The sequence below is a fragment of the Zosterops lateralis genome (assembly GCF_965231275.1).
Source record: "Zosterops lateralis genome assembly, chromosome: 11".
In the NCBI taxonomy this organism is placed as follows: Eukaryota; Metazoa; Chordata; class Aves; order Passeriformes; family Zosteropidae; genus Zosterops; species Zosterops lateralis.
In genome coordinates, this window is record NC_139771.1 from 13,419,438 (window position 1) to 13,441,892 (window position 22,455).

At 34.5% G+C, this 22,455-nt stretch overlaps 1 protein-coding gene across 1 annotated transcript in view; it reads right to left on the reverse strand.

Annotated features, from left to right (window-relative positions):
- The window catches only part of CFAP20DC (CFAP20 domain containing), a gene marked incomplete at both ends in the record, with an annotated part of 67,428 nt that overhangs the window by 36,051 nt on the left and 8,922 nt on the right, over positions 1 to 22,455 (reverse strand). Inside the window, 7 exon segments of the mRNA XM_083869480.1 lie at positions 3,188 to 3,334; positions 3,862 to 4,036; positions 5,239 to 5,375; positions 10,755 to 10,773; positions 10,777 to 10,913; positions 14,471 to 14,627; positions 16,488 to 16,602. Of these exon segments, the coding sequence (XP_083725606.1) occupies positions 3,188 to 3,334; positions 3,862 to 4,036; positions 5,239 to 5,375; positions 10,755 to 10,773; positions 10,777 to 10,913; positions 14,471 to 14,627; positions 16,488 to 16,602 (887 nt within the window).

Consider the following 22,455-nt stretch of genomic DNA (forward strand, 5'->3'; position numbering starts at 1 on the left):
ACACAGTATTTGGATGTTCAAGAACAAAGACTCAGGAACTGTTTTTCCCCCAACTGATTCTGTGACCTAACATGATTTAAAAACTCTGTCCCACTCAATCTATTTATCCTGTAGGAACCTGGCCCACCAAGACTGAAATTGTTTTGAAAGTCTTTGGCTCTGGAGATGCTGCCTTGTCCGCAACTCCAGAAAGTGCTAACACAGAAATGCCACAAAAATATTACTTATCTTCAAACTTCAACTGGACAACTCTTCTGGATGTAAAGGACCTTTCCCCCAGGTATTTCTGTTGCTAAGTCTAAAATGCTGTTTACCCTTTTTCCTAAGGCAAAGATACTAAAATTTTTACTTGCTGCATTTCTCAAAATCAGACAAACAAACAAAATCTTAAAAAGTTACCTAGCTAAGAATTTTTTTTGTATTTTTTTTTCTTATCTCAGCACTTTGCAGTTTTCTTTCCAGTCTGGAACCCACCCTTCAGGTTTAATCTAGACACATTTTATTAGGTTTCCCTGTCAGTGTCTTGACTATCATCAAAATACATAACACACACTCCTTCAGTATTCAGAAGGTCTTTTCCCCATCATAAAATTAGATTTGACATGTTTCATGCTGCCTTTGTGGTTTACAAATATGCACTAATAGCTCAGACCACTGTAAAGAGCCCTCTAGGGTATGGTTATACACTTAGTGTACAACCCACTTCAGGAGAATTCACTAATTCTCAGGCACACAGAACTGGGAAAGAGTAGAGAGGAATGGCTTAATCTTTTGTGAGAGGAATGGCTTAATTTTTTGTTTACTAACTTTTAATTTGTAGAGGGCATTACAGATAAAATTGTGTAATGAATTCTGAAGGAAACAATGTGAAGAATCAGTTGTTTTTCAAGATTTCAGGTCCATTTTGAATGAAGTATCAAAATATGGAAAAGAAATCTAAGAGTAACAGTTTAAGCAAGTGTTAAGAGAACATGTTAAACTCCTGAGTTCTACTTCTGGCTCTGCCTCAGACATCCAGAAATTTCTCACACTTCAGTCACCATTATAGTGTCTTGCCCAGACCAGAAGGAGTTCAGAAATATAAAGGACTACTTTAAAATGATTACTATCTATATAATATTAGATTAAATGTTCTGCCTTTTTAGTCTAAGCCACCCTGTAAAGAACTACATTCATTTCCAGAGTTGTTGAAGAAATATACTTGAGTTAGGAATAAGTGAAACCCAAACATTCATTGGCATAGCACAGTACTTATTCTTAATGAAATATCCAGGGGGAAGACAGAAAAGTCTGTATGATTTTATGCTGGTTACAGAGTTTAGCAACTTCTGTAACCTGTAGTCAGTGTAGCACTTTTCCAATAGTCTATAAGTGAAAGATATAGGGAGTTTTGGACCAAACAAAATCCCATTACCACTCCAACAAGAACTATACTAGAATTTAACTCATAATTTCCATGTCAATTGTAATGAATAATTTGGAGTACATTCTGAGCAAAATATGCAAACTACTACATAATCACAATATTGCAGCAAACAACATAAATGCAAGAATGATCACCTTAACATCTAATTAGCTCTTTTACACAGTCAGACTTATGCTAAAGCTTGTAATCACAGCCTAACATTATAATGAAGGTTTCAGCATTGAGTAAATAAGATTGGCATAAACAATGTTCACCCATTTTATTTCTTCTCTCAGGTCAAGCTTATCCCACTTTGGAAGAAGTCCAGAATAAAGCCTAGGAGAGGACTTTCCTGATAACTAAGAAGTTGCTTATAGGAAGTTCTTCAGAAAAAATAAATCCGGTACCAGATAAAAAAATCATTGTCATCTATATAAAATTAGATAACTTCATATATTGAAAAGAAACTGAAATCTGTAGACTGAGAGTGATAACAGTGACAAGCAATGAAAATATAGGGAAAAACGTCTGCAGAACTGTACCTTACGAACTCACATAATGCTTTTATCTGCCTGTACACACCATTAAGATTATAAAGAAATAGTTTTCATTCTTTCAAATGCAAACAGCAAAAGAACAGAATTTATCCATATATTTATTCCTCAGTTCTCTGCCTCTGAATTTACAAGAGGGCATTTAGAGAACCCAGTCTATTGCCGTAAGGCTGTCTTTTGTATCACTTATATTTTCATAAAATAGCAAGTGTTGATCAATTTTTTTTTTTTTTAAATTCTGGCACTAGATAGATGTCCTGGTGTTCTAGATGAAAAACAAGTTAAGACAGTGATTCCTGCCCCAGAGTTCTAAAAGTTCAGATAAATAGGAGTGAATTAAAAAAATTATCCAGAAGAATTTTCTATTAGCCTGAACATCTTGCATCTCTTTCAGTCAAATTATGCAACCCATATTAGCAATTATGGATTACTGAAACTGCCAGAGTATATAATCACTTCTAAACATCCCCAAAGAATAAATACAATAGAAACCACTAACTTCCTCCTGTGAAGGAAAATATTCTTGGTCAATTTTGAGCACATTTGAGTAGTCCAACCAGTTTTCAAAATGGTGCCTATGCCTCCTAATAAAAAGTAACACTACTTTTTCATAAAGAAAAGGGATGCTTTTGCCACAGCAATGCAATTCTCAGACCCATGCAAAGGAAGTTGATTGACACAATGTGACAAAAAAAATTCACACATTTTGGCAGACAGGTGAGAAAGGAAAAAACCCCAAAATGTAAGCTGAGGTGTCTTTGTGGGAATAAGAAAAGAAATAAATCACCACTGAACTCTATAAACAAAACAACTCTTTCCCCCTCTTTTCCCCCTCCCCTCCTGATATTACATAGGTACTGTAGTTAATATTCTAAACTCTTATCTAGGACAAGTAAAATTTCTTGTACATTCCATATTTGGAGTCTTCAGTGTTAAATTTATTAGGGATTTAAAGAATAAATTATTTTTAGTTATTTTTCTTTAATCGTGAGAGCATGAAATTTTTCTTTTGATATTCATTCACTGCTCTGGTACTCTGCTTAATCCTGCAAATCTTTATCAATGCTCAAAAGCAATTCTGTTGCAGGGTGCTTGATTTCCATAATCCCCCACAACACAGACATTTTTTTTAACATGAACTGCTTTTGGGTCCTTTGAAATTTACAACAGATAGTCTCTCACACCACATAGAACTGAAATGTAAAATAACATAAAATGAGTACCATACCACTGGTCATCTCCCATGTGGGTTTGGCTGCATTTTTTAGAGATAATCTTCCATGACTGTTTTCATCTGGTGATGGTACTTTTGGTGAGGTGAGCTGAAAATCTGCTTCTCCACTCACAGATGTTTTCTGAGTCTGAATTTCAAGGTCTAAAATGCAATGCAAAAATGAAATGCCTGTGAAGACTCATATTGTGTGCATATGGGGCATTGTACTGGGATGCAAACATCTAAACAGAATGGCAATCTTGCAAGGCAGCAGGAACAGGACAGCCACAAGGAAGGAAAAATTTAACTGTAGTATGGAAGAAGGGCAAGCCATAGTAATTATAAAAAACAGGCTCGCAAAAATCTGCAAAATAATCAAGAACCACTGCAGCAGCTCAGTTATTTTCACAGCATGAGGAAAGAGGAGCACATGTACAAATTGTGGCTACTGCCAGCAGGTGATGATCCCTGGGTCAAACACTTAAAATACAAATAGCTGAAGAGAGAATGAGCATTTATTCACCCTCATACAGGAGAATAAGTCATGATTTAATGAATATGTCTTCAGTATTTAATTAAGTAGATAAAGGATTAGAAAAACAAAGAATTAAGTCCTAGATTCAAAGGCACAATCATGCAAAAATTTGGCAGCTTGAGAAGTCTACATATTCTTTGCTTTATGCACTTACCATTTTGATATTCATTTGTAGTTGTTTGCAGAGTATTTCTTTTGCCTCCTTGACCTAAAGTATCATTGCATGACCAGACTGGTAGCTCCAATCTCTCACTATCTGGTATGGATTCGGTTGGCATTCCTGAATTTTGAATTTGGCATGACGTTTTGCTACCCAAGGTCTTTGTTACCTTGAAAGACATTATTTCTTGATGAAAGACAAAAATACAACAGCTTTCAAAATACTCAAAGGTAAAACACACATTATGAATTACACTTCTTTTTCAAATATATACTTCCAAATCTTTTTTAAACACTATCTTTTCAGAAAACTTCATGGTAGGCTCTATTCAGTGTGATATCTTCAATCTCTACAGTCAAGTAGCAGGCAGAGTTTTTTTTTTTTTTTTCACGGAGTGAATGGAACAACGGAAAGAAAAGGGGGAAAAAATTAGAATTCACTATCAGAATAAAAGGACTAGAACTTGTAGTTATCCTAGTCCTCAGGAGTCTTTTCTTCTTTGGAGAAAGGAATATCATTTTACATCTTGACTTTCAAGTGACTTCCTACAGAAGAGTTGGCTGGATCCCTCATTCTCAGTGTTAAAACTGAAAACTGTAGTTCTGACCAGATTCCAAAAACCTGCATATTTGTTGCTGGCAGACTGGGATCAGGTGTTTTCCCTGGCATTGTAACTGACAGCAGCACACTAGCTACTGTAAGGCTGACTATCAGAGCATCCTGACATGTAACTTCTGCTCTGCATTATAACTCTCATCATAAGGAAAAATATTTACACACACACACACACACACACACACACACACACACATACACAAAGAGAGAGAAATTTCAGCAGTCTGGAAAAAAAATCAGAAAAGTAAAAACGGTAGGAAATCACAGAGTAATTTCAGTAGAAAGAGGCATCTTTATGTCTGATGCTGAAATTAGATCAGCCTGTTTCATTCAAGTTTTGATGTCTTCAGATGTTTTGAAATTCTCCAATCTCTTGTGACTGTGTCAGTACTGAACCACTTTATTATATTTAGTCAAAGCCTCCCTGCAATTAGGGCCTACTGCCCTTGGCCTTTCAGGGTGACTCTTAGAAGAGCCCTGGCTTCTCTACAGCCCTGTATTCACTGAAAACAGTAACTAGACTTCCCCTTAGCCTTCTCTCCTGTGGGCTCAATAAACCCATGCCCTGTGCTGGAGCCACCCCTGCGTTTTCCTTGCCCTCCTCTGGATGTTACAGGATCTCTGGCACTGGAGGTCCATGACCTATCACAGCTCTCTGGAGGAAGCCTCTGAAATAAACCTTTAGTTTAACTCCTCTGCTTATCAATATCTTTCTTTGCAAAAGTGCCTACGGTGTTGTTGGAATTTAGCCCTTACCTTTCCAGGTACCTTTGCTTTGGTTCTTCTGTTTAAAGATGGAGGTGGCCCGAGGATCTTTGACCCAAATGCAATATGTGATACATCCTGAGTTTTACCATTGCATATATTGCCTTGGCCTCTATTACCCAAGATACCTAGGTTAAGAAAATTAAGATTAAAAAAAAAAATTAGAGTACTTACAAACACTAAAAAGTAGTATATTTTTAGAATAGACTAAAAGAAAAGAATTATAAATACTAAACATATATAAAAGTTATTTTTCTTTAAAGTGCACTCCCTAGAAATACAGGAATAACAAATGCACATTTTATAAAAGTGTGTCACGATATCAGCAAGAAACTTTTGGTCTATTATAGAGACATATTTCTAATGTTCTTGCTTTAAAGATTCATGTAAAAGTGGGTTATTTATAAACAAAAAAAATGGTTTGCTGAATTTCTTTAGAACTTCAATGAAAACCAAACTTCTGACAGGAAGAAAAAAGAACTCTAATTAATAAATACCAGAATAAATAAATAATAAAACAAAAAAATGGAGACAAAACTGTAAGGTATCAGCCACAGCTCAGAGAACTATTTACATGTACCCTGCTTTTTGAAATTACTGAATCTACTATATTACCAGGGCTGAGCCCTAATATTGCAAATGCAAATGAAAAACTCTATTGCTGCTAAAATATTCTACCTTTTCACTAATTTTTTTTTTTACTGCTTAAACTGTAGATTTATTTTTATATGTATTTTAAAGCATGGAAATTGCCAACCAGTCTTGAAGACAGAAAGTAAACATGGAATGCAAGTGAATGTTCTCAAAAAAATTTAAAAAGGAAGGACAGTAAAATGGTTACACATTAATTTTACCATTGGGGTTATAGAGCTGCATGTACTATCTATTTTCCTCTTTTATAATCCTCCAAGATTGTCAGTGAATTCTTCCTTCCAGAGCTGATAAAAATGGTATCTTCACATTTATTTATATTTAATATTTACAATGTCCAAAGATATTTTCTTGCTCCAACTTGTATTAAATTGCTATCTCACTTCAGAGATTTGACACCTTCATAAAGCAATAAAGTAGAAACAAAATATTTTGCCGATTCCCCTGAGCATTTTTCATAACCTTATTTCAAGATCAGCTTTATTTATCATCAAGGAAATGAAAAACAGATCATACATTACCCACCAATATCATCGTTTACTGTACTAATAAGCACAGAAGAAGCTACTTACTGCCATTACCTGACTCCCTCTTTCCTGATGTGACATTTGGTTACTGTTAACAGCTGCCATTTCACAAGATCAGATGACCTATCTTGGTTTAACATCAATTTCTTTTTTGCTGGCTACCTTGGGATGTTGTTAGCTCCAATTAGAAAAGCTGATTTGCATTAAAACCTCTCTTAATGACCACATTAATTGACTGCAATTAATTACCTACATCTACACATAACAGTGTGTTGATGACATAATGAAATAATATGTGTAATTAAAAGTGGATGATGCTAAAAATAATTTGGGCTTTTGATTATCAAATAAACAAGAAGTTTAGTAGATTAAAAGAACATTTTCCAATTAAAATATACCTAAACATACCAAAGCTTCCAATTTCAAGTAGGCCAACTTCTGAAATTTGAAAAACATGTCTGGAAGGACACATGTGTTCATAAGGTGGGATTAAAAAATGATTAAACCTTAAACTGAAGACATTTCATCTTCACGCAGGTGAGGGATGTTATCATTAATTATTTTACCATATATTCCTAAGGGCTATGTATCTTTGTAGTCCAGATGTAAAATCTGAGTCTTGTTTTAAATGAACATTATTTTTTTTCTGCTTAGATGCATCATTCACATCATTGTACTCATTTATATTTTACAGTCTCTCTTTATTTTGACAATCCGGCCAAGATTTTTTTTAATATAGTCACTAAAAAATTGGATTAGAGTTTCCTCTGCTATTCCAAAGGCAAATTTATAATCCAACTTTACAACAGGACTCTCACTTGACTACCTGTAGGGCAGTAATACTTTAAAAGTATTATTTTCCCTTTAATATAAAAATGGTACTTGCTTGTAAAAAAAAAAAAAAAGCTAGTTTAAATAAGTAAATCTATAAAGAGTCTTACTCTAAGCAAAAATTCAAAACCCCTACTATTCATTTCAGCTGCTGTAGTACAAAGATTGCCTTTGCAAAGGAGGTACATTGAGAGAGCAAAAGCCATCAATTGAAAAAAGCACTAGCATAGGCAGCTTAGTGCAGATGATGAAATCTTCATGAGCTGATTTTTCGTATTCTGGTAAAAGCAGAAGAACAGAAGTTCAAAAAGTAGTTCTAAAAAAAAAATTGATATTTTCAAGGTTGTTGTCAGAGTTTATTTTTCTTTAGGGCTTCATGAGATGGTATAGTCTTAAACTTAACCAGTAGTTATCATTCTCTGTAACCTTATTCCTTTGGTCAATACTTTGGACATGTTTCTTTGGAGCAGTTTGACAGAAATGGTGGAAATGATTATTCACTGAATTCAAATACTAAGGATGAGAATCCTCAAGGCTGAGAAAGTTCTAAACCCAGTGGAATAAAAATCTATCTTCTTTACCTACAGCACCACTTCGAAAATTGCCTGTGCTGAGCAAGATGTGTTGGAAATGTGTTTTTTATCTAATTTTCTTGCTCAGACCCACTTTGCAGCTACTCGAGCCCTATTTCCTTCCCAGAAAGGGGAAGACTCATAAAGGGGGTACAGAGGAAGGGCAAAATGAAATGCTTTAGGAAGACATTGCAATATCATATGGGTTAAATCAAAGCTTCAGCTTTGTGTCTTGTTCAGAAGCCAATAACAACATAACAAAAGAGTAGAAGGAAGAAAGTGCCAACACAGAGATTTCACCTGTGCATTTTTCTAAGTTCCAACAATGAGAAGTTTATGTACTTCTCCAGATTAAGATGAAAATAACAATCAAAGCAAGATTTTAAGATGAGTGAAATCATCAGTTCTCCACAAAGAACATAAATAAGAGCACCTCATTTAAAATCCATTATAACTCTCATTTTTAAGAAGGGCTTGTACATATTCCAGGGTATTTACTGTTACTGTTGTTCTGGATCTACAGAATAATATTTTTTTAAAAAAGAATACAGATCAGTTAAGTATACGTGCAACTGAATTTACAAACCCTGTAATATCCTAGGAGTAAGGAAATTACATTTTTGATAAGTTTACAATTCCAATCAAGGAAATCTAGTGACACATTAGTGAAAAATATTGGTTTTTTTCTACATTGATTTATTTTCTCATTGGAATTGTAGCTGATGTCCTCAAAACTCAAGACACTGGTTAAAACCCTCTCTTATTTCCTTCAACTACAAAGAAACTTGTTAATAGCTGAAATTTTTATTTCATTCTTTACATAGTTCCGTGAAGACCATTACCTCTTATGAATAATTTTACAACTCCAGATTTCCAATAATGAACATAAATAATCTATGTTTCTCTCTACTGCAGTTCTTTAATGATGATCAATCTCTTTACAAAATTGTTTTAAAGAGATAATCAGTACATTGAATCAAGACAATAAGGACTGTAAATACATTTGCCTTGGTGAAATTCTGCTGTTGACTTTACTGCAGGTAGGAAACAATACACAGCTTTAAAGCAAAATAGCAGCTTTACTAAAAAGCTCTCAATTGTCTGACCCAAGTCTATTTAAGCAATTTCACATCTTGGCATTTGTGTCTACAAATCAGTTTCTACTGATTCTTGGCTTACAGATCTTATTCAAGCAGACATGCCAACTTAAACATAAAAACACAGGAAATGCTACTCTAGAACAGGCCAATAATCTCTCCAACAATCAGTTTCAAAGCCAAAATCCAACACTTCAGAAATAGCACGAGATAATTTAGTATGGCTTTTTGAAATCATCTGCCTTCAACACAGTTCTTAGAGTAAGGCTGGAAAAACTTGGAAGTACAAAATTGAATTTTCTCTTCACATTTTGCTGCTGCTAAATACAACATTACTGTTACCCATATAAATTGCCAACTGATTTTGGAATCTTACCAATTTCTTTACCAGCCTCTTTTAGCCGTAGATTCCATATTTTAATCATAATCTGTGTAACATGGCATTTTTAAAATGAGGTTTTAATTTTCAACTGCATCATCACATCCAATGATGTCTTGTTTTTGTTCCATGAGATAAGAAAAGCAGCTTTTATTTAATATCCTTTGTATCACTGGTTACTTCATAAATGCCCTTATGAAAATTTTTAATGTTTTCAGCATATCTTTTGGGAGAGATTTTCATTCAGGCTGCTTTTCCCTGAATCACTTCTTGGTCTGTAAGGTATTTTCTGAAATGGTTTAACCAATAATGTATAAAGTATTTCAGATAATAATGCAAAAATGATTTAAAGGCTTGATACCTTTTTCCTATGAATTTCCTATTTCCTATGAATTTGAATTTCCTTCTACTTAGAGTTTTAAAACATATTAAAATCTGAAATTTCTACTGAGCTGTATCTATGGTGATGATAACCTGCCTGCCTTGATTAATTTAATTTTGATCCTTTAAAGCTTAACTGTAGTTATCATTCCTCCTCAATGTACAGTCCTTAGCATTTAGCAAAGCTAGATTTTACATGATGTCATGTTCACCATTTACCCCCTACAGTGCTCCCTAGTCCATAATTTTTCAACACAATGGCCACAATACATAAAACCAATAAAGTGAACACCTTGCTTTGAAAACTGTGATATTTCCTGCATGTTACCTGCTCTGTTTTTCAGGAAAAAGTAAATATGGGATTGCCCATCTCACAAGCTTAAAACTCCATGAAGCACCACTCTTTACTAAACCAGTATCTGTATCATTAAAAAATTTGGCTCCCCTGTTATTCACTTCTCTGTTGAGATTATTCATAACTATAATAAACAATACAGAGATCAGAACAAAAACTTTTGAGGTCTCCTGCTGTTAGCCTTCAGCAGTACCAGTAATTTTAAATTTATTCATCTCTTTGCTTTCTCCTAGTTTTTATCCAAGCCAACAGCTTCTATTGTAGCACACAACTGCCCAGCTTCTTTAACAAATCTCTTCTATGCAATGCTGCCAAAGTCTAAATTATATGGTTTATTATTTTGTAGCTTAAAGAAACACTCAAATAACTGCAATAAGACATTTTCTTTTTCAGAGTATAAGAATGGTCATATTGCCAGAAAAGTTACATTGATGTGAACATACTTTAAAAAAAAGTGTAACTGCTTCAATGTACATTCATATGACATCTCAAATACTGTTATAAATCTCATGCTTGAATTAGAATTGTTCAAGCTCCACACAGACCTCAAACTATAGCAGAAATGTGTCTATGTGCTTGTGGCACTACAAGTGTGCAGGAGTTGTCATGTTTCATTTTATGACTTTCGAACTCTAAATATGGACATTTACAAAACAATTGTCTGTACACCTACTGTATTGATTGTATTCACAGTATTTTAATACAACAGATTACCTATTTCTTGCACTGCATTTTACCTACGTTTTATTTCTGGCCTCTGAATTTCATCCATATTCAGCACTTGTGTAACTCGTGGAACATCAGAATTGAGCTGGCAGGTTGGAGGAATATCATTTGAGGCCTCATATGGCCCAGGTGTGATAATGCAGGTACCTAGAATCAAAAACGTGTGCTTTACTTCATGACACTATGGAATTTAATTTGACTTATATTATTTGGTAGATTACATATACTTTAGTTCATATGGCTATAAAAACTGTATAGATTATGGTAATTTGAAGTTTTCTGCAAATGGTCAATTTTTACTGTAAATTTTAAAATTATATTGTGTATACTTCTTGGTCAAAATTTTTGAATACATTTAAAGAAATATACACTAATGGCTGGAACAGGCCAGCCTATTAGTGATAGAAAATCAACTTCTTTGATTTGTCAAGAGAGCAAACAAAACAATCACTAGATAAATTTTGTTAATTTTTATTACAACTCAGCTTTAATTGTAACACTGATACAGTGATTTTCAGATAAAATGAACAGCTAAATCTGGTATTCATATTTATGGGACTGAAGTAGCAAAGCAGTCCCATATATACAAATAAAGAATTTAACAAGCTTTGATTCCAAACTTTGGACACCTTTACACTTTCATGATAAACCAAAAAAGCTGTCAAGCTATGTATTGTTGTGACACCAGGCACTAGTAGAACATGAACTGATTATCTCTGCTTTCCCTTTGATTACCAATATAGACTGAGTTTACAAAAGCTGCTCTCTACAAAGAAAGGAATCCATATCAGAACCATTCCAGATGTTACAATGCAGATTCATTCCAAATTTTAGAAGGCTTGAATATAATAAGCTAATGAATTAGTCTATTTTCCAAGGAAAAGTAGAGGAAAACACAATCTGAAACCCAAACATGAATAAGGGATCAAGTATTGAGATTCGAATAAAAAAAATTCAAATGCCCAATGTTTATTTCAGTATAGGACATACTTTTTCAACCTTTTTTTTTGCCACGCCAGTACATTATTTATCACTGTTGGGCAATACTTAGTGATAAAAACCCATACATAAGTTCTGCATCACTATGGAAACAAGAAACTAGGTGTAGTTTAAGCTGATATGCTTCAGTGTCATGAGGCAGAAAAGATTAATTATTTCCTCTTCAATCTCAATGATCTCATACAGAAATAATTTCTCCTATATGTGGTTTCTCCTTTGCATTTACTGTCATTTTCAAAATTCCAAACATATTGTATACTTGCTACTTGAAGAGAGTAACACACCCATGGCACCTTGAAATCAGTACTTCCACCACACCAAGGAGTTTGAAGTAAAGAATTCGACCCTTGTTCCGGTTTCTGCTGGGAAAGGTTTAATATTCTTCCCAGTAGCTGGTAGAGGGCTGTGTTTTGGACTTGGCATGCGACCAGTGCTGATACCATATTGATGTGTCAGTTGTTGTTCAGCCCCCCAAGCTGCCCTGTCAGTGAGCAGATGGCAGGGGGCACAAGAAGCTGAGAGGGGACACAGCCAGGACAGTTGACCCCAGCTGACCCAAGGGATATTCCAAACCACATGGCAGTGTGCTCAGCATATCAACTAGAGGGAAACCTGACTGGAGGGAGCTGCTGATGGTAAATAAATTATGCAAATAAAAACAACCGTCCTTCTTGGGTTTTGTTTTTTTTCCCCCTTGTCATTACATTTTAGTATTATTAAGCTGTTCTTATCTCAACCCACACATTTTCTTATTTTTATCCTTCTGATTCTTTCCCCCATCCCACTGGGGGGACTGACTGTGTGGTGCTTAGTTGCTGGCCAAGGTTAAAGTATGACAACTCTCAATACAAGTTGCAACGTCACTGCATTCAGTGGAGCTCAACTAACTGGTCTAGTCATTCTGAGAGGGGAAAAAGCTTTATCAAAGAGTAACTGTTATCTGAAACTTAATTAATAATAACAAAAAAATTTACTATAGTTTTTCTTTAACTGGGTATGAAGTATAGAATAATTTTAATCTTCAGCTGTAATGAAAATTTAAGATGGGTCTAGAGAACAAGTTTAGAGGAGTAGCTCAGGGAACAGAGGTTGTTCAGCCTGGAAAAAGGGAAGCTGAAGGGAGACCTTATAGAGAGGTAGGTGTTGGTGTCTTCTCCCAGGCAACCAGCAGCAACACAAGAGGAAATAGCCCCAAGTTGTGCCAGAGGATGTTTAGATTAAATACTAGGAACACTTCATCAAAAGGGTTGTCAAGCCCTGGAACAGACTGCCCAGGGTGGTGGTGGAGTCACCATTCCTGGTGATATTTAAAAGCCATGTGGGTGGGGTTCTTCTGGACATGGGTTAGTGATGGCCTTGGAAATGCTGGCTTAACACTTGGACTCAAAAGACCTTAAAGGTCTTTTCCAAGCTAAACAATTATTCTGATTCTATGAATTGCCTAGATAAGGAAATTCAAAAGCATACAGAAAGTACTAATGCCCACCAGCTGTGTAATAATCATAGAATTGATAATGAAGCAATTAAAAGTGTAATATTTTACTATGCATACAGTTTATTAAATCTGTCGACTCATTATGTTAACTGCATTTTAGAATTTTGGAACTCATTTGGAATATTTAAGCACATTTCAGAATCTGTTTAGAATCTAAGGGAAAAAACAATGCACCAATGGAATTAAATTAAATGAATGCCAGTGAGAGCTTGAACTGCAGTTCCCTGCTGAGAATTTACCATATTCTCTCTAGACGTTTTTTAATTAATATTTTTTCCAATCCTACCAACAAAAATTCAGAGGAGTATTCACAAGGTTTGCCTACTCTCCCCCATTGGTTTAGTGTTTCCAAATGGAAGATACATTTTGCTACACTTACAACAGTGTTAACTACCTCTCCTTCTGAAATCAGAAACATTTTTTCAGGTATTTTCCTTAAAAGGCACAAAATGAAATATTGAATGAAATAGAAGCTGAGCTATTCCTAAGAGTGCCTTTAAAATAAGAAAGTGCCAGCTGTGCTTTTGAAATTTCTCCTCTACTACTGCAAATACCAGTGAGGAATGAAGTTCTCTCCTTGGAAAATGATGATTCAGGATTATGATGCAAGTCTGGAGACTGGTAAACTTTGACCAATATCCTGATCCACTACGAAAAAACCTGTCATTTTCCAGCTCACCACCAATATTACTTTCCCAATAAACAAGGCCACATTAGGATAACTGGACATGATTGGAGCTGTTAATTACAGTTTCACAGCTGCGTTTCATGTACTGTTTTGTTACAGTTTTGTCTGCATTATTTCAATAAGAATTCTTTCATAAGCTACTAGCATCCAAAATTAAGAAAACAAACAGCAAATGTTGCTGTTTTCAGTACTTCTCCTTCCTCTCAGATACTCTGTTCCTGGATAAAACCTGATTTCCATCAGCATAAGACACCCTCATTAAAACAAGCTCTCTACTCGATAAATCTGTCAGAATTTCTTCAATAAAGTACTTCTAAGGAATTCAGTGTTTAAAACACAGGAGTACACACAAATTTAATTAGCTGCCTTAAGTCCAACACTAGCAGGCTTATTATGCTGTCCTACCACTTTAATTTTTATGAAATCATGTAATCCTTCAAATTTCCAATCTGATGGATAAGAAGCTTTTGATTTTATAACACGAGCAGTTATGATTAGGACTAGATAGTAATTGAAACACACCATCTTCCTTAGCTGTATCTTTCGGCTTGGATTTTAAAGTGAAGATCTTTCTTAGCTTACAGTTAGCTGAGATAATAATTCCATCCAAAGACTGGAAGAGAGCTCCTCTGAATATTTCATAGGTAAATGCTACCAAGTCAATGCACATATTGCACCACTGGAAGAGAGAAACAATACTCTTTAGTAAAACACATGAGCCGAGGCTAACACACCTATAGAAATAAACAAGATAGCCTTGAGGAGAAATGCAGCAATTTTCATTCAATTTTCAGAACTGTAATATATTTTATATGAATACTCATGTGTAAAATTTAGCTGACCAATGGTTGAAATTTTAAAGGAAAAGAAAAGTAAAAACATAATGATTTTACATGCCTAATTTCCTTACACAGTCAAAATAGAAATGTTAGCTTCTAATTGCCAAAAACACATATATTTGAGAAAAAAATTTGGTGCATACATTACTGTTCAGGTCTTAAATCTGCAGTTTTGGAAGGAAAGTAATATTTGTTTTGAAGACACCAAGCGATGGACTGAAACATTCAGTATTTAATTATAATTTATACTTCTAGTGATGAGGTTGAAAAATAGAATAATTTGTAGGAATACAATACAGAAAGATAACATGTGAATATGCAAACTATGTTCTGCTGATGGAACAAACAACTTAATATATATCCTGACAACCCCTCATGCTGATAATAATAATAATCAGCTTGTATATACAGTAAGTTGAACTATCAGAGCAATGTAAAATATCTATCTAATCACTGGAAGCAGTATGCTCCCTCCTTTAAGGAAAAGCAATGATAAAAAGGAAGACAACCATTAAAGGGAGACAGATATGTATTCAGATACACTAAGGAATATAGATGTACTCTTTAAAGTTGGTCAAGCATTAAGGTTATTAAAATATTTTGTCATTATAAATGATCAGAGCATCTAGAAATATCTGATTCATGCTTTATTATCTAAATTAAAATACATAACTGAAGTTCATCTTCTGCTTGAATTTAACTTGGTGTACATTAATGCACATGTTAATCCTGAAATACCTGTACTAGTCTGACACCAACTAACTGAAATTACACTGAAGAAAAATAATTTAATTTCATTGGGTTTTGAATTAACAGCAACTTCAGGGGTATGATCTGACACATATTAATTAAAAAAAAAATCCAACTACTTCTTCCCACATAGCAGAACACTCTTCAGTTTTAAGTTACCAGAGTTGCTTTCATTTAACCTATCTCAAAAAAAGTTATAAATTCAGAGTTTTTTTGTAAAATATTCTCTCTCATGTCTAGCCTTAAATTCACAACTGTTTAGTATACTGTTATCTAGTTCTCTTTATGCAAATATATATTTTAAAATATTTGACATCTAACTATTCTCATATCAAGTTTATTTTCTAAAGCAGTATTTAACACTCAGTCCTTTCATGGTTATAGGGTTACCATCAGCCTTTGTATCCTGTCAGCTATTACCATGTGTTGTGGCTGGGCATGAGAGAGGAGAACAAAGAGAAGATAATGGTTATTGTTTTGTTTTCATCAGTTTGACACATAGATCGTTCTATATATACCAGAATTTGAAAGAACCTGAAGAATGTGAAAGCAGCCATCAGCTAGAGTCTACCTGCAGCTCCAATGAATGTAATCAAAGGTCACTACAAGAGAAGGGACATAGGAGCAGGAGCACCATCATGAAGAAATATAAGGGACACAGAGAATTTTATAGAGGATGGATCAACAGGAGCGATGAAGAAACTTCACAAACAGGAGTAATTTTGTAAAATGAGAAAGAATTCCTAATATACGAAGAAGGATAGAAGAGGTACAGCACTAAGTGGTTCTGCTGCCATCTGGTAAAGGAGACATACATAAGTATCTTCAATCAGTAGGACCTGAATTCTAAACCAAGCAATAATTTCAAAAAAGTTCATAATATACACAAAACATTTCTGATTAGAAAACATGCTCAACATCAGTCCATGGAATATTCCCAAGGTACCTACTATTTTGCGCTTGATCATAGACAGAGGAATCTTTGCATGCAGAGGGGTTACCGACAACTCCTTGTGGACTGTTGACAAATACAATCTTCTTTTAATATTGTCAAAATCAGTTATCCTATAAAAGAAAAGTCAGGAGAGAACGGAACAGATCTTTGTCAATTCAATAATCCAGTATCTTTGGGAAATCACAAAAAACCTGTTTGTGTGCAGATCCTTTATGTCAGTGGCAGCAAATATGGAATTTAAAAATTCTTTTACAAGATGAGTAATGAGATTTCTTTCTCCAATTCAAACTCTGTGGCTATATCCCTGCATATATAAAATCACTTTACATGCTAATTTCATTTCAACTGTCTACACTTTTTGCTAGATTTCCACAGCCCTTCAGAGTATGAAAGAATTCAATTTGTATGAACTGAGAACCCAGTAGCCTTTAATAATAACACGTGTTTTGACCCCTTAAGCTTGTGTTAACTTGGGGCCTGCTAACTAGAAAAGTATTATTTGCTTTCTTTTCCTAAAAATGTCTCTGTCACTGCATATAGATTCTTTTCAGCTTAAAGGTAAACACAATACATTGTCTGTCTGTTTTACTTCATGAGGACATACCTTCAAAGGTGAATTACAATGCAGAAGTTTATTGCTCACTATTCAGGTCATCTCACAGTGATACCAAGGACACTGAATTTCAACATTTCTAATAAATTCAGACCACAGCCATGATCACAAATTTTTTTTAGATTTCCTTTAAACTGATAAAGAGAGTCATTTTTATGTTCTGTTCCCTTGTTAGCAGCTCTACTGGATTTGGCTGGGGCCCAGTTAAATTTCTTCAGAGTAGCTTGGAGAGTGCTATGCTTTGGGTTTGTGCTGGAAGCAGTGTTGGTATCTCAGGGATGTTTTCATTGCTGCTGGGCACTGCTTACACAGAGTCAAGGCCTTTTCTGCTCTGCACCTCATTTCATCTCACCAGCCAGGAGGCTGGGGATGTATGAGGAGCTGGGAGGGGACACAGTCAAGACAGCTGATGCCTCCTGAGCCAAGGGATGTTTCAGACAACACAGCACCATTCTCAGCAGTAAGAACTGTGGGGAAGGAGAAGGAATGGAGAAAGTTCAGAGCTATGTTGTTTTGCCATGTAGCCATCCCATAAGATGAAGCTCTGAGCTCTTGGAGATGGCTGAACATCTGTAGGCTCATGGGAAGGAGCTAATGGCTTGTTTAGATTTTGGTTGCATGTGCAGCTTTTGCTTTTCCTATTAAGCTGTCTTTATCCCAATGCACAAGTTTTTGCACTTTTACCCTTGAGTATTCTCTTTCCCAGGAGAGGAGAGGGGCTGCTGTGGCTCAGCTGCCTCCTGGGGTTAAACCACAACAGCAGCACAACTTTGACATTCTCCATCAGTCCTCCCTTAACACTCCAGAGCACAGATATTACTTCAAAGGCTGCAATGTGGGAGAATATGCTTAATGCATGGGAAAACAAAGATTAATTTACCTATTATTTTTGAACAAGCCTGTTTCTAACAGATGGGTATTTCTTTGTAATTAACAGCCCCTCTGAGAAGATGACAAATAATTATAATAAACAACTTCTTGTCACTACTTAGTATTGCTAAAAGTAATTACTCATAATCTTTCAAATGTTGGGTTTTACTTCAAAATCGTGAGATTCCCCTGTAGATTTTTTTTTAAATTTATTTATTACCGAAAACACTTTTTCATTAGCTAAGGACTACCTGTCCTATGCCTGTAGCTTAAATAATGAAATGTCATCACCTAAAATTTGCAGAATAACACCTTAAAACATTCATAGGTTTCCTTAGGTAATTTTAGGAGGACATAACTCTGGGCCAAATTACATATTTTAGTTGTTTTTGCCAATTTAAGAGTTTAAGCAAGGACAGTACAAAAAATACTGCAAGTACGTAAATATCAAAAGGTTCTACCAGTACAGGCAATAAAAATACATAAGCACCTTCTTGATCCTCCACAGTCATTAAAACCATCATCCAAAGCAAACCATTCACCAGTATTCCAGAACTTGTTGATTCTTTCCCCTCCATTGCAGCTAACCTGACATTTAATCTATTCATCCTCTGAACATGGATGGGGAAATGAAAACCAAAGGGAATACTACTACCTGTTTCATTTTGAAAGACTAGCAGTTCCTTTTATAAATCACATGCACTTGAAAAGCAGAAATTCCACTACTGTGCCAAGAAAAAACCATTATATCCTCACTATTGCTATTGTTTGACATGAGAGACTCTAGAATCAGCTGCACATATTTTTATGAATGGACAAATTATACCAAGTCCTTGAAAAGTGATTTAATCAGAAAACCTCCAAGTGTCTTACAGTGCTGGACCTGGGCTTGATCTTACTTTTGAAGAAGTTTAAGGAAGATGTGAAATAATTCCCTTAAGATCACCAGCAAATGGGTCACATAGCTAAGCCTTTGACACAGATTAAGGCATAGTTCCACCTTTCACTTGACTTCCCCTATAACCTTTGGTGAAAAATCTATGAATCTAGTTTCCAGAAACTCTTCACTCTAAATCTTGGGTGTTCAGAAGTGCTAAAAAATCAGTGCACCAAAGAAGTCCAAAGTATTGGAGCAATGGTTGATTGAAGCTCCCTGGATTTCCTGGTTACATGTAGAGCTGAGCAATTGAGATACCAAGCAGTTGCAATAACCTGAGTACTGAGAAGCAAAAATACTGTCCCTGCTGAATCTCAAACTGCATAATTCTCAATAGAGAATGTTGCTTTAAAGGAGGCTGTAACAGAGCAGTAGGAGCCTAGAATTAAGTCATGCATATCTCCAAACAACTGGCAATAAATCCTAAGTTTGCTCTATACTATCAGTTCAATATGTTTAAAATTTATTATTTATTTCTTACATGAATAAGTTTATCTCTCTCCCTCATGAAAAAAAAAAATAAGTACCTTGGTTATAGAAAAGCCATTGGTAAATGTACAGCTCAGTTACATTCCAAAATCTAGCACTGAACACATTTGTTTAGATTAAAAGACATACATTTATATCAGACTCCATCATATAAGTCTAAAATAAGACTTTTTATCATGATAGATGTGCCATAAGGAAGGGGCAAACCTGAGATGCATAGATATAATCACTCTAAAGAAATGTACTTTATTTCTGTAAATACATTTAAAACAATAAAAATAGTTATATTCCACAGGCAAAAGTAGGTGAAACATTCAAACAGGCAAATTAAAAAAAAAAAAAAAGATGGCCTTAAAGTTATATAAAACAATTCATTTCCCAGGAGAAGGAAGATAATTATTTAAGAGTTAGTGTAACTTTTAAAATTTTCAATTACATTGCTTATAGCAAAATAAAAATAAAGGAAAGATCTGGAGAAACCCTTTTTTGAAATAATTCAGAAAATGGGAACTAGAACTCAGATCTCTCAGTTGCAAAATGACTCCAGAGTACTTCTGGTGAAACTCAACTTTTTTTTCCTGCTATCCAAAAGCAGAACTTATGTTAAACCTACAATGGCAAGAAACATCTGCAGCACACATCTTGATCTTCAAAGATGAATTTAAAAAATCTATATGGGAGTTAATGTATTTTTATTATGTCTGTGCTTGAGTATTTATATCTAAGGGTCAGACATGATAGAAAAGTAATGAGACCATGTTGAGAAAAATGAGGTAGTCAACAAGAAAATCAACCTCATTTATAATAATATTCCTGTGATCAGCAGGTGCATAACTCTTCCAGCTATGGTCATTAACTGCATTCATTTCACACTTAACATCTACATTTGCAAACCATTTGAAAGTAAAATTACCTTCCAATTCAATTTTCAATTTTATTTTACATCTTCAAATTTGATTGACTATTTTCCTCACAATGGTAACTATAGAGAGATTGCAAGCGAATGGTAGCAACTACCCAAGAGGAAAGATAGATTCATCTGCTCAGATTGCCTATTCACTTTGCCTCTGTACGGATAATAATTTATAACCAATTCTTAATGTTCAATTCAAGGCTAAAAATGAACTTAGAAAAAACAATACCAAACTGTTGAAGAGATGCCTCATATGTCAGGATCATTTGGTCATCAAATGAAAGTGTTTTTCTCTTTATAAATGATGTAACCTGGAAGTTGACCAAACATGAAAGCAGATATTTCATCTGTATTGCTAAGCTAAGAGCAACTCCCATGTGATTTAATAGTAACAGAAATCTCTTTGTATCCTGGTCAAAATCCAGAGAGAATTCTCTGCTAATGCTTCACTAACAGTACGTTAGTATATTAATATTAACAAGTGTAGTGCCATTTTCTCCGTAAAAGGCATGTGCTTCCTAAACATTAGATAGTAGCATCATTATCATCATCATCATCATCATCACCTCCACTTTAAAGGCAGAAAACAAAGGAATAGCAATTGTCAGCTGATTTTCTATGCTTTAAAATTTTCAAGTTTCCTTATTGAGGAGCCCCCTGTACTTCACATATATTTTATGTGCTACTTGTAAATTGGTCTTGTAGGAGATACTACATTACAGAAGTGGCTGCCTGATGATCTGCAATCCAGAGCACTGTACCCTGCCCACATAAAAACAGATGTAGTTATTTTGAAAATCAATCAAATCTCTACAAAATAAGAGATCTGGAAGACGTCACCAGACCTAGAGAGCAAGTTGTATTGTGTACTGGAATTTCCAGTTGATGGTATTTTTTCTGGAGAGCATTAAGGAGAAAACCCCATGAAATGCCCTTAACCAGTATCCATGAAGAGGGAGTAACACAAGTGGCAGGCACAAAAAAAGAATTTTCAAATCTGGTTGTTAGAATAGAAATCTTTCAAAATATGAGCAGTTATGAAGAAATGGAGAATCCTGACCTCTCCCTACAAGATACTGACATATTTGCCATCAATTCTCCAAGTAAAAAAATGTTATCGTATTTTCGTTGACCAAGAATAACTTAGCGTGAAAGTTTAATTACTCTTACAACTCCACATGTTTTACAAATCATTCTGGAAGTGCTCACTAATATTCATAACATATATTTTAGAAACTTCTATCAATATTTTAATAACCTTGGTTTTGAAATAAGATAATTTTTCTCTTATTCTCAAGTATTTAGTAAATTCCATTTTATGGCACAATCCTATGTTCTTCTGAAGCATGGCTAACTTTGCCAAATAATTTAGAAAACTGTAATTCTAGATAATAGTTTTTAATTTTTCAGTACAAAGTACTGTAATGAGTATTAATATGTAGAAATTTTAGTGCTGACTTCTTTTCCAGAATCTAAACCAAGTACCTCTATAATGCAGTTATTTTTGCCTGCAGCAAGTTAGGTTGGCTTTTTAAGTTCATTGGCTGTTATTTTTTCCACTTTGTTATTTTTTCCATTAATCTTCTGTACTAAAGAGACAATCCATCCTTTCATTCATCCTTTTGAGACAAAGGAAAGGATGTTTGCACCTGCTAATGTAATAGTTCTCTTAAATACCGCCGTATTTCTCATATTTAAACCACTGATTCTAATTGCTAAGAATTACTAAGAATTACTATGAAGTCTTCCCTTTAAAAAGACAAAATTAAGTTTCTTGCTAACAGAATTTACTTTATTTGGCATATGAAAATCCTGACTAACAAACCCTACCAACCAAATATAAACAGGATTCAGTTTACCTCATGCTACTTACATTGATCAACCAACCAAATATAAATAATTAGTACTTTGCTTCCATCTAAAGTTCTAGAAGATGTGATGACTGGGACACTTATTAATTTTTTTTTTACTTTCAAATATATAAGTTAAAATCTGCTTTGTAAATTATGAAATTTAACATACTCTAATACTTCTAAGAATGTTTCTGTACATAACTCCTGCTTCACCAAAAAGTCAAGGAACATGTCTCATGCTACTAAATACTAGAATTTCAAATAATCTCTCATCTTAATCTATTCAAT